The sequence below is a fragment of the Capricornis sumatraensis genome, chromosome 3 (assembly GCF_032405125.1).
Source record: "Capricornis sumatraensis isolate serow.1 chromosome 3, serow.2, whole genome shotgun sequence".
Lineage (NCBI taxonomy): Eukaryota > Metazoa > Chordata > Mammalia > Artiodactyla > Bovidae > Capricornis > Capricornis sumatraensis.
Window position 1 is genome coordinate 179,331,730 of NC_091071.1, and position 12,772 is coordinate 179,344,501.

At 64.5% G+C, this 12,772-nt stretch overlaps 1 protein-coding gene across 10 annotated transcripts in view; it reads right to left on the reverse strand.

The window, feature by feature from the left end:
• ARHGEF10L (Rho guanine nucleotide exchange factor 10 like) overlaps positions 1–12,772 on the reverse strand; it is a 147,792-nt gene that overhangs the window by 71,638 nt on the left and 63,382 nt on the right. For 7 of the 10 annotated variants that reach the window (XM_068966878.1, XM_068966881.1, XM_068966879.1 and 4 more), the window contains 7 exons: positions 10,663–10,771; positions 7,987–8,093; positions 5,047–5,124; positions 3,737–3,916; positions 3,297–3,413; positions 1,973–2,065; positions 1,054–1,227 (listed from right to left, as the gene is read on the reverse strand). In XM_068966878.1, coding sequence (XP_068822979.1) covers positions 1,054–1,227; positions 1,973–2,065; positions 3,297–3,413; positions 3,737–3,916; positions 5,047–5,124; positions 7,987–8,093; positions 10,663–10,771 — 858 coding nt within the window. Of the gene's footprint in view, positions 1–1,053; positions 1,228–1,972; positions 2,066–3,296; positions 3,414–3,736; positions 3,917–5,046; positions 5,125–7,986; positions 8,094–8,831; positions 9,004–10,662; positions 10,772–12,772 lie in introns of those variants that run through there. The other 3 variants (XM_068966885.1, XM_068966884.1, XM_068966886.1) reach the window with 3 other exon arrangements.

The following is a 12,772-nucleotide window of genomic DNA, read 5'->3' on the forward strand; positions in this document are numbered from 1 at the left end:
ACTGAGGTTCAGAGAATTGAGTGATTCCCCACAGTAAACATCAGTGGCAAAATCCGGATTCAAAGGCAGACTCTGACTCCACGGCCCAGTCGTTTAAACATACTACTAGGCTATCATTTCAGGCGTCTTTACTGGCAATTCTACTGCTAAATAAAATCAGCTTTTATCCTAAAAACGCTTGAGTGGTAACTAATGTCGGGGTGGACGGCAGGGGTTTCTAGTTAAGACTGGTCCTCGGGATTTCCCTGGAGGTCCAGGCGCTAAGAAGCCGCCTGCCGATGCACGGGACACGGGTTCAACCCCCGGTCTGGGAAGATCCCACAGGCCGCAGGGCAACTGAGCCCCCGAGAGCCCGTGCTCCAAAGCAAGAGACGCCTCCACGCTGCAACCAGAGAAAGCCCACACGGCCACAAAGCCCAGCACCATCGGAATAAATAAATAAATATTAGGGGGAAAAGAGGGGCTTATGGTCAAGGTAAGGTCCACACAGCCACAAAGCCCAGCACCATCAGAATAAATAAATAAATATCAGGGGGGAAAAGAGAGGCTTATGGTCAAAGTAAGGCCCACAAGGCAACAAAGCCCAGCACCACTGGAATAAATAAATAAATATTAGGGGGAAAAGAGAGACTATGGTCAAAGTAAGGTCCACAGGGCAACAAAGCCCAGCACCATCGGAATAAATAAATAAATATTGGGGGGAAAAAGATTTATGGTCAAGGTTAGCGTGGCTCAGAGGTTAAAGCGTCTGCCTGCAATTTGGGAGATCCGGGTTCAATCCCTGGGTCGGGAAGATCCCCAGAGAAGGAAATGGCAACCCACTCCAGTATTCTTGTCTGGAGAATCCCATGGACAGAGGAGCCTGGTAAGCTACAGTCCACAGGGTCGCAAAGAGTCGGACACGACTGAGCGACTTCACTTTCACTTTCACTTTCACACGTTCAAGGTAAGGTCTGCGGACCCCAGAGGAGCAAGGAGCCACCCCTCCCTCTCAGCCACCTGGAGGCGCCGGGAGGCGGGTGACAGGGGCGTCGGGCGGGGGCCGGCACCCACCTTGTTGAGGCTGCTGCGGTCACTGACGCTCTTGGTCAGCTGCTGGATCTCCGCCACCTGGTCAGCCAGCCGCTTCTGCTCATTGAGCTTCTCGGCCAGCGTCTCCAGCTCCGTGAGGGCCAGCTGCAGCGACAGCCTGTCCGGGTGGCCCCTGGGCGTGTTCTTCAGCATGTCCTGTGGGGGCCCAGGGGGAGCCAGGACTGAGACCCCCCCATCCCAGCAGACCCTCTGCTGGCTGGGGCCACAGCCTCAGCCTCCACAGTCCCCACGGAGACCCAGCCTGACAAGGACCCAGCCAGGAGGAGCCCGGGGAGCTGGGGCCTGACAGGGAGCAAGGTCTCAAGAAACAGCCACCGCGTGAGAACGTGAAGTCACGTGACTGGGTAGACCCAGCCCTGACTCACTGATGGAGAGTGTGCGGAGACGAGACCCCCTCCTGCAGCTGTCCACTCTGAGGACAGAGGAAAGACGCTGCTGGGGCCCTTGGGGGCTCACCTCCTGAACGAGGACCCCCGGCAATCAGGAGGGCTGTCCCAAGCTCTTGGGGCCCAGAGTGGGGGCTGACACTCTCTCGGGAAGCCTGGAGCACCAAGACCAAAGCCCTCACAGGGCCTCTCCGCCCTGCCAGGGGCCCTGAGGGCACTGGATTCCATGTGCCCCCCACCGTCATGGGTGACTGTCTGCACCCGTCACCAGGTTCCCAGCAGGGGAGGGAAAGGATGCGGTCCCACTGAATGGGCTCCACCCCAGGGGCGAGGAAAGCGCGGCCGGGGGCCGAGCCCCCGCCCACCCTGCACGGCCCAGGTGAGGGCTTTGGGTGCTGGGGCAGAGCCAGGCCTCCCACCCGATCCCACCAGGCATGCACCAGCCCCAGCTGCATCCTGCGGGGCGGCGGCGGCGGCAGAGCCGGCGGCGGTACCTGCAGCAGGAGGATGAACTGTGGGAACCTCTGGATGGGCTTCACCATCAGCCCGTACAGCGTGACGCGGTCGGGGCTGCACACCTGGCGCCGCTGTTGGGGGAGGCGGCGTCACTCACTGAGCGTCCTTGGCGAGAGCCTGGCACCCGGGGCACGGCTGTGCCGACCCGGGCTCCTCTCCCCAGGACCCTGGTCAGCTTCGGGCCGGAGGGAAGAGCCAGGAAGGACCCTGGGTCTGCAGCCAGGGGTCCCTGCCAGCATGGGGTCCACACCCTCGGGGGCCTGGAGCAGCGCATTAAGGTCTCTGGACCAAAAGCGTAATAACTAGGACCTTCAGCCGTTTATTCCAGAGGCCAGGCCTCTGGAAGGAGCTGAGACCACCTTTCCCTCCACGTAAGGTGAACGGGCCCGGTCCCGGGGCGGGGTGGGCATGGGGCTTCTCACTGCCCTGGGTATCGCTTGTCTCCACCACACCACCCACACACCTGCCACCTTGACACGGCCCCTGCAACCCAGGGACGTCCCCACCTGCCTCCGCTTCCACCCAAAGCTTCAGCGGCACCCCACTGCGTGCACTATGACATCCCAGGCCCTGGGCTTGAGGCCCGGATCTACTCAAACTGAACTCAGAGGCTCTGCGCCTCTCTCCCGGGCACCCCGTGCCCAGGATCCAGCTGGACTTGCCTCTGACCTTTGCCCACCGCCCTGGTACCTGGAAGACACTCTCCCGTCTCCCTGTTTCAACCCCACCATCCCCCCAGGACCCGCGACAGGTGGCACCCCATTGAGAAAGCCCCCCATTCCTCTGGGATCTGGACTGTGGGTGTGTCTTCTGAGGCTGGGGGTCCTGGCCCACCTGTGTCCTCTGCTGGGCAGGGTCTCCGTCTGAATCATGACTGTGCAACAAGGAGGGGGTGGGGACGTGGCCCCATGGCTACCCCAGGCCTTTAGTCCTTTATAGCCTGTTCTCCACAGGACCCCGCAGCACTGAGTCCCACCTGAACACCCACCCAAGCCCAGCCCCCACCAGCAAGATGTCATGGCCCCCTTCTTCCTGTCAAAGCTTCAGATCCCATGCGGCTTACAGACCCTCTAATTCTCGACCACCCCCTTAGGGGGCGGGGAGCAGGGGCTCATCTCCCGTGGGACTGGGGATGCCCCAGAGGAAAGAAAAGAGGCGCCTGGACCAGAGAAAGGGTGGACAGCACCCCCCTCCCGAGAGGCCTCCCTGCCCCCCACTGCCCTCCCCACCCCTCCACGCCCCCGCTCCCCCCGCCATGGCCGGGCTCTGTTGGGAGGAGCCCCAGACCGCCCTCAGGCCCACCTTGAGGAACTCGAGGAAAGCGGGCTTGGTGAGACAGGCCTTCTTGATGATGGACATGGCGTTGGTGAAGTTGTTCACGTAGTCACTATACACGTCTAGCACCATGGACTTGGAGAACTGAAAGAGGCGTGGGCCCCGCCAGGGAGGGTCACATCCAGGCGAGGGCGTGGGCGGGGAGCACCTCCACCCTCCCCGCAGCCACAGCCCTCCGCTCCCGGGGGTCTCGGCTACCCTGGAGGTCAGGAAACCTGTCACCCAGTGAGGGCAGCGGACAGGGCGCGAGAGGCGCAGACACCAGGTCTCGGGGGGAGGCGATGGTGCCGGGGAGGGGCGCTGCTACCCTCGGACCCCGCGGGCGTGGACACGGGGAGCAGGGAGACGCCCGTCAGGGCGGCGGCGTGCGCCTCGGCGGGCCGGGGAGGGGGCCTGGGGACGCCTACCGAGGCCACGAAGAGGTCGCCGATCTTCTCGGTGGCGTCCCACTCGGCCACGCGGGAGGACAGGGCGATCTGGAACACGGAGTGGCAGTGCAGGATCTCCTTGACGCGGAAGAACACCGCGCGGCACTTGCGCGCGCTCAGCGCCTTGGGCTCCATCTCCATCAGGGGGTTGCGGTAATCCTGCGGCGGCGGCAGGCGGGTGAGCGCCCCGAGGCCGCCGCCACGGCCCTCAGGGCCCCGGGCGCGGCCGAGCGGAGCACTCAGCCCGCGCTCCGCACCCCGCCTGGACGGGTCTCCGTGAACGCAGCACGCCTGAGCCTTTCGACCGTCCACAGCCCACACGCAGACTTCGGCGGAAGCTGGGGTTTGGGGGAGACGCCAGCCTGCAGGGGGCGCCACGGAGGCAGGCCCCAGGGGCTGGCGCGGATCGGCTCCGCCCACAGCTGAGCCAGTCTGCCAGCAGTGGCAGCGGCGTCACAGCGAGACCGAGAGCCACGGTCTCCAGCCGGCTTTGACAGAAACACGGGGCAGCCTGTCTCCACCTGCCCGGGGTCTGGGCCCCTCCACTGGGGATCCACACTCGGCAGGGGAAGGGAGTGATCGGAGCATTCTCCCACCCCAACAATGCCCTCCCCGGGGTCCTTACAGACAGCCCACAACATCCCGGAGTCACTGTTTCAGGAACGTAAACTAAATAGACCAGGCCGGCACACCTTGGCCATGCAAGGGTCTACTCAGCAGTTCCTGGGCATTCTGATGGCAAGGGAGGGGGTGAGGCCGACACGCCACCCCAGGAGCCCCCAGACGGTGGGGAGCTGTGGCCCCTCCCCCGGATCCCAGAGGGACGAGGAAGCAGGATTTCTCCCAGGCACCAGAGGACCCACAGTCGCAGGTCCAGGCCTGGGGGCACAGATGGTAAAGAACCTGCCTGCAGTGCAGGAGACCAGAGTCAGATCTCTGGAGCAGGATGATCCCCTGGAGGAGGGCATGGCCACCCATGCCAGTATCCTTGCCTGGAGAATCCCACGGACAGAGGAGCCTGGCAGGCTGCAATCCGCAGGGCCACAGAGTCAGACGCAACTGAGCGCCACGGGACAGACCTCATCTCACTGAACCCCAACGTCATTTCAGAAAACCCAGTCATCCCGTGAGCACCAAGGCACCTGAAATTCTGTGTCCCCCATTCGGAGGTCCTGCTGGCCCCACAGAAACACTGGCTTTTGGCTCCTTCCCTTGAAAAATGCCCACAGCCTCCAAACACTCCTTGTAACATGCCCCTCGCGGGGATCCTGAAGCCCCAGGAGTCGTACCTGGAGGACCCGCTTCAGAGAGTCCATGTAGCTGCCCTCGCTCTGCACGATGGAGCCGAGGATATGCCTCCGGACCACCTGGTCAGGCAGAGAGCATAGTCAGTCAGCACCCGTGCCAATGGTGCCAAGGGCGCCCGGGCGAGCACCGGCTGTGGGCGGGGCACCAGGAGATGGGGAGAGGATCACGAGAGCCAGCGGAGCAGCAGGAAGCTGTCTGTCCCAGAGCCACGCCTGGTCCACTGGAGCCTGGCAGGCTGGCACCACCTCCCAGAGCCACTCCTGGCCCACTGGAGCCTGGCAGGCTGGCATCACCTCCCAGAGCCCCTCCTGGCCCACTGGAGCCTGGCAGCTGGCACACTGGAGCCTGGCAGGCTGGCATCACCTCCCAGAGCCACTCCTGGCCCACTGGAGCCTGGCAGCTGGCACCACCTCCCAGAGCCACTCCTAGCCCACTGGAGCCTGGCAGGCTGGCACCACCTCCCAGAGCCACTCCTGGCCCACTGGAACCTGGCCGCTGGCATCACCTCCCAGAGCCCCTCCTGGCCCACTGGAGCCTGGCAGCTGGCACCACCTCCCAGAGCCCCTCCTGGCCCACTGGAGCCTGGCAGGCTGGCCCACTGGAGCCTGGCAGCTGGCACATGAGCCTGGCAGGCTGGCATCACCTCCCAGAGCCCCTCCTGGGCCACTGGAGCCTGGCAGGCTGGCCCACTGGAGCCTGGCAGCTGGCACCACCTCCCAGAGCCACTCCTAGCCCACTGGAGCCTGGCAGGCTGGCACCACCTCCCAGAGCCACTCCTGGCCCACTGGAACCTGGCAGCTGGCATCACCTCCCAGAGCCCCTCCTGGCCCACTGGAGCCTGGCAGCTGGCACCACCTCCCAGAGCCACTCCTGGCCCACTGGAGCCTGGCAGGCTGGCACCACCTCCCAGAGCCACTCCTGGCCCACTGGAGCCTGGCAGCTGGCATCACCTCCCAGAGCCCCTGCCCACCCACCCCAGACAGGTGCCCGTGCTCCCCAGATGGCAGCATGTGGTCCGGGGGCACAGGGACTCCTGGGTCCTGCCTGGCCTCTGCACGCCCATCCAGGGATGGGGAACCACCATGCTCCCCCACAGGACGGGAGGCCTCCTCCGTCTCTGGACCACCCTTGTACAGAGCTCTTTCTTAGACGGAAATGAAATCTCAGCTCCCGCCACTTACAGATCTGATCCTTAACCAACCCCTCTCCCAGAAGACAGTCCTGAGCATGTCCCCCCACCCGCTCAAGTGGACTCTGCTTCAGGCTAAGCATCCCAGCCCTTCCCTTCCCCTTTCTGCCCATCTCAGCCCAAATCAGCGCCTCCCCGGGGGCAGCCCAACCAGCACCCACTCAGGAAGCCCTCACGCAGACACGGCAGCACACGGTGGTGGGGGCGGGGGCGGGGCCTTTGCTGCACACGGGGGTCCCTGGACACTGACTGAATTGCTCTGCGGTGCCACCTGGCTAGCGGGGCTTTTTAAAGCCTCCCTGGTGACCCCATTGTGCAGCAAAGCTGGGACAGGGCCTATGAAAGGTGTCATAGGCGAGCAGTGTCTGAGGGGGGAGCCTGCCCACCTTAGCCCAGGAGGGGACCCCCAGCGCGCCCCCAAGCCATCCTGAGTGCGGTGGTGCAGGTGCCCCCCACCATCCCTCCCCATGCTGGGGCACCCTGTGCCTGTCTCCCCACCGCCCTGCCTGGCCTGGGCCTGACTGTGCCCCCCACGCCCTGGCTGTGTGACAAGCCAGGCCACCGCCCCGCAAACGGACGCTCTGTCCAGGACTCCCAGTCCCCAGGGGTGCCCAGAGCAACCCTCGGCCTCCGCCTGCTGACGTGGGAGGCGGTCCTATGCACCGCGGGTGGCCAGCAGCGCCCCTGGCCTCTCTCCAGTAGACTCCAGGGGCCCCCACCCCCAGCTGTGAGCACCAAAGCATGCCGGACATGGCAAAATGTCCCCTGGGGGCAAAATCAAGTCCGCTGAGAGCCACTGGCTAGAACAACTAACATCGCTGCTCCAAGAAATGCAAGAGGCTCCCGACCCTGCCGACACCAGAAAGGGGAAGCCCGGCTGCTGGGCGAGCAGGTTGGGGTCCCGCCTGGCTCTGAACTCTGACGGTGACTCACTGCACCAGGGAGGAGGCTGGGGGCCACCGCCCAGATGCTGCCAGGGCCCCAGCAGGAGAAAGAGGGAAGGAAGGAGGCAGACGGGTTCCCGAGACAAGAAGTGTGGCCAAATCTCTCATTTTCAAAAGGGGTGCAACACCAGGATGTCCTGCCAACGCCAACCCGGCCAATCGCTCGATGCATTTGCTGCCCCAGCGCGTCTTGCCCAGAGCCCTCATGACCAGAGGGAGGCAGGGTCGCCTCCCAGCCTCATAGAGGGGAAAACCAGCCATGGAGAGGACCTCAGTCATGGCTCTGCCACGTGGGGCCCCAGGGCACAGGCGCCCCGATCTCGATGTGACCCTCCGGGAGAAAGAAGACACCACCCAAGAGCCAGGCTCCTGGGAAACCTGCAGCAACTCTGGGGTCTGAGCTGATGACAGGTGGGCAGGCGGGGGTCCAGGCGCCCCCAGGGTCCCCTCTGAGCTGGGTGAGCTCGGTGCTGCCCAGCCCTCTCTTGACTGCAGCCATTTCTTCCAACACCTTTGTTCTTTTTGCAGGAGCTGTGCTGGCTGCCTCGAGCCTGGGCAGCAAGGGTGCCAGGGGCAGCCCCGCCCCACCTGGCATGGCAGCGCTGACCCACGGGGTCCACTGTGGGCAGCCTGTGTGGCAGGTCGAGTGGGGTCCCAGGAGGCCCCTTGCCCAACTGGGCTCTGCCACTGACCATCACCTCCCCTTCCAGACCCAGACGGGTGCGGCCCCGGGCAGCAGGCTGGGAGCCGCCATCCCACCCCCTGAGGACACCTGCACCCCCACAGACCTGCTGCGGGGTCAGGCCAGCTGGCATGGGGCCCAGCTCCGGGGCTGAGGGTTTGATGTCCGGAACGCTGACCTCCAGGAGCCCCATGTCCTCCTCCTCCGAGTCACCTGCAAAGGGAGCTGGGTTAGTGACACATGCTGGGCGAGAAGGACGCACCTGCTCAGACTCGAGGAGCCGGAGCCGCCCCCGCCGCAGCCCAGGGCCCTGGGACGAGCAGCTCCTCAGAGCGCCTCGGGGGTCCAGCCCTGCTCACGTCCTCTGGGGAACAGCCTGCCCAGACACAGAGGTGAGGCGCAGTGGAGCGAGGGGGGGAAAAGGCCACAGGGGCTCAACTCTCAGGACCCACTCTGCCGAGTCCCTGTCCCTGCTCAGACCCGCCCGCTTCTGCCTGCCAAAGGCCAGGCCGCCCATGTCCCCATCACCAGGCACTAAAAATAGTTTTCTTCTGGACGCCGAAAAGAGGGAAGAAAGCAAGCTGTGAGAACAAGCAGTTTGGCTCTGTGTTTTCATCTTCCCCCCCACCAAAAGAGAGATCCAAAAGGGAAAAGGCTCAGCTGGAGTCCAGCAGAGGACGCGGACGCGAGTGGGGGCGGCTCTCAAAGGGCAGAGCCGGCAGACAGAGGCTCGGGCGGAGAGGCAGAGTCAGGCAGAGTGCGGGCCCAGGACCGGCAGACATGGGCCCGGGGACACGGGGCCCCGAGCGGCAGACATGGGCCCAGAGACACGGGCCCCTGCAGCCTGTGGCCCTGGGAGCCGGGTCAGCAACTGGGGCCGCGGGAGGCGGCACCGGGGAAGCGGGAGGAAAGGTGCCCGGGGCGGGGCGGGGACAGGCTGGCGGGCCTTACCTGAGCAGGAGATGGAGGAGGAGGAGGAGGACGGGCCGCGCCCGGCCGCAGGGGGGTGGGCGCGGGGGAGGGCCCCCTGCCCGGCCCACATGGCCCCCTGGGCCCGGCCCCGCACCCAGCCCGGCCGTCCGGCCCGCGGCTTCCTCTTCCCCCACGCGCCCCGGGGGAACATTCTTGGCCGGTGATTCGAGCCAGCCGTGGCTATTAATAACGCCTCTGGTGGGAGGGTCACTTTAAGAAAGGCTCTGGGCTTGCAGGCGGGGTGGGGAGGGCCCGGGGATGGGGAGGGTGACCAGGGACCGTTCCGGCCAGCCAGCCTGCCCGCCCCGTCCCAGCTCCAGGCCTCTCCGGATGTGGAAGGCCTCCCCAGCCCAGCGTTCCCTCCCTGATCGGGGCCGGGGCTCCCCGCACAGCTTGCAGTCGAGCACATGCCGTGGCGGGATTAAGCCCGTTTCACAGATGAGGGGAAGGACCAGGCAAGATCACGCGGCCAGGAGGCCGTGGCACCATGGCAGCAGCCAGGTCACCAAGATGCTGTCCCAGCACCAAGCGCCTGCTTTCTGGGGCTCCGCCAGGAAGAAGGCCTGCCGCAAGGGGCGAGCAGCTGTGCTGGGTCCTCCCCACGCACCGCTCGGTCATCCCCCCGAGGTCCCCCGATATACAGACCCGATCAGCCCCAACGTATAGACGAGGAAACCGAGGCATAGGAGGCTCACGTGCAGATTTCAGGAGGGTGCAGAGCCTCACCATCCTCCCTGGCGTGGACACCCGTGCTCACGGGGCCCTGAGCCTCACTCCAGCCAGAGGAAGCCTCTTCCGTCCCCTCCACGCCTGTGTGTCCCCAGGCAAGACACTCACCCACTCTGTGCCTGTTCCCTCATGTCCAGGTGGGAACAAGACAGCCCTCTGCACTGCTCTGGTGCTTATAAGGATTGAATGAGAAACCGCAAAGCTCTTAGCAGGGTGCCTGGCACCCCAACAGACACTCCGCACATGCTGACTTCTTGAATGTCTCGTTCTCCCCACCTCCGGAGCGTCGCCCACGCTGGCTCCTCGGCCAGAAGTGCCCGTCCCCACCCTGTGCCTCTGCCCGAGAGACCTGGGCCTGCTTCGCCTCTGCTCTCAGCCCGGATCTTTCATTCCCACATTCCAGACTCACTTCGCCACACTCTCGCCATGGTGCCCCACTGAGCAGCTGCCACTTCCTGTTGCACGCCTGCCCCCTGCACTGTACCGGGCGCTCCTGGGGACAACTCATCTAACAGTGTCCCTGCACTCAGCCTGGAGCACGGCACTTAGCAGGGCTTCCATGAACGCTGGCTGGTGGAGAGACGGGTGAATGGACAAAGCCACATTCAAAGACGAGGTCGGGAGGGACTTCCCCGCTGGCTCAGCGGTTAAGACATTGTGCTCCCCAGGCCGGGGAGCAGGGTTTGATCCCTGGGCAGGGAACTAGATCCCGCAAGCCCCAACTAAAGCTCCCAGAGCTGCAACTAAAAAAAGACCCAGCTCGCCACAAGGAAGACCTCACATGAGTCAATGAAGATCCCTCATGCCACTGAGGGATGACCCAGCTGAGCCAAATAATAAATATTGAAAAAAAAAAAAAACAATGATGAGGCCAGGTGAGTGTGAGAGGCAGGAGGCTGAGGGCAGGGATGCTGAAGGGAGAGGCCCATGGTCCCCAGGAGAGACAGGGCCCGTCTGCTAGAGCCTGGAAAGCAAGCCGGCGCCTGTGGGGATCAGGCCCTGGCCCCACCATCAGAGGAGCCCGGACACCCGGTAACCTCGCCCCGCGTGCCTGCTGGCCCAGCCTGCCCCGGCGCCTTACCCAGGACGTCCTTCCTGTGCAGAAAAGACACTTTGCGCATGACGGCGATCCGCGTCTTCTCCAGCCCGTCCTTGGTCCCGCTCTTGGCTGCCTTCATGAGCTGGGTCATCTGGGCAAAGGCAGAGGGGCTCATCAGGGACGCGGGAGGAGGCCTGGGGACACTCGCCACCACCCAGGGCCACTGGCCCGGGCTACATACACAGGGAACCCGGAGCCTACCCCCTTCCAGGGCGCCGGCAGCTGAGGCCAAGGGCGGGGCCGCCCCGAGGCCTCCTGGGAGGGGGCTCACGTCGTGGGGGGGTCTCCCTGGGATCACCCTCTTAGGGCAAGAGGACTTCCTCACCCAGGTTCTTCCCTTGGGGGTCCAGTTAAGGACATGGTGCAACACTGGGGAAAAGCCTCAAGGCCTGGAGTTCTAGGCCTGGTTCAAGTTCCAGCCCCACCGCCCCCCGGCCACCCGACCCTAGACGAGACACTCAACCTCCCTGAGCCTCAGTTTCCCCCAACACCCACCAGGGCCTGAGGACTGAACGGACAGTAATGGGCGGCACAAGTGCCCGGGCTCCCTTCAGGGCTGACGACGACCACAGCGGCTCCCTCCACCCACTGGGGGCACCCCCTCCCCCTCTCCCGCCCAGACAGCCACGCTTCTGCTAAGCCTCTGCCTGGGAACCGGGGAGGCTGGGCGCCACAGAGCCGGGCACAGCTTCCCAGGGCGGGCACAGGCCCGGGAGGGATGGGGGTGGCAGCCTCACCTCCCCTAACCCACTGCCTTGTCCCCTCAGCCCGGCCACCTCACCCCCAGCAAGGCCACTTCCCCAACACGTGGCCAGTGCTGGAAGTCTCTGCAGGGCAACCCCACTGCCCAACAAGGCAGCTGCCAGCCACAGGTCACCACTGGGCACCTGAGAGCTGAATGGTGCAATGGAGGACCTCAAGTCCTGGTGATACTTAACGTTAATTAACTTAAACATGCAGAGCCACGTGGCCATCATAATGGACAGCGTAGCTCTAGGAAACCGCCTCCTCCCTGAAGCTCTCTGCTGCAAGTGGGAAGCACTTGTCTGGGGGCCCTGTACTCTGCCCTCACTATCACCATCCTCCAAACCATCTCCTGGTCCCCACTGTAGGGGCCCTGGCACTTCTCAAGGGTCTGGGCCAGGAAGGCTTGCTGAACACCCAGTAGGCGCTGAGGCTGCAGGCTTTCAGAACAAGCCAACTCTCTGGAAATAAGCAACAGCCAGCAGGGGTGTAGTGCTGGGGAGGGAAGGGAAGCTCCCGGGCCCCTCCCTGCACCTAAATGTTTTGACTCTAGAGCAGCGATTCTTGGCCTTTTGGAGAGATGGTGGGGGTACCACACGTGCCTGTGAGAATCTAATGAGAGAGACAGACGCTGACCCCAGAAACTGCACAGAGATGCCCATCCTCCTCTGGGGGGTCATGACTCCCAGATGGAGGCCTTGGTCCAGGAGCCCAGTTCCTGTCTCAGCAGAGAGCCATCGCGGGGGCTGCCCTAGGAATCCCCAAAGCGGTCTTTGGGGGAACCATCAGAAGCTCTTCCTGGGCAAAAAAAAAAAAAAGAGCAACGGGCAAACATGCAAGAGGCATCAATCTACTGGGTCAACCTGCCACCTCCACCATCGCACGGCGCTGAGGACAGGCGACCCGGGCCGACTCGGGGGACAGGCCGGGAGAGCACCCTGGCCTGCACACCGCCCTCCACCATCGCACGGCGCCGAGGATGCGACAGGCCGGGAGAGCACGCTGGCCTGCACACCGTCCTCCATTGCACGGCGCTGAGGTTGGGACAGGCCGGGAGAGCACGCTGGCCTGCACACCGCCCTCCACCATCGCACAGCGCTGAGGATGCGACAGGCCGGGAGAGCACGCTGGCCTGCACACCGCCCTCCATCGCACGGCGCCGAGGATGGGACAGGCCGGGAGAGCACGCTGGCCTGCACACCGCCCTCCACCATCGCACGGCGCTGAGGATGCGACAGGCCGGGAGAGCACGCTGGCCTGCACACCGCCCTCCATTGCACGGCGCTGAGGTTGGGACAGGCCGGGAGAGCACGCTGGCCTGCACACCGCCCTCCACCATCGCACAGCG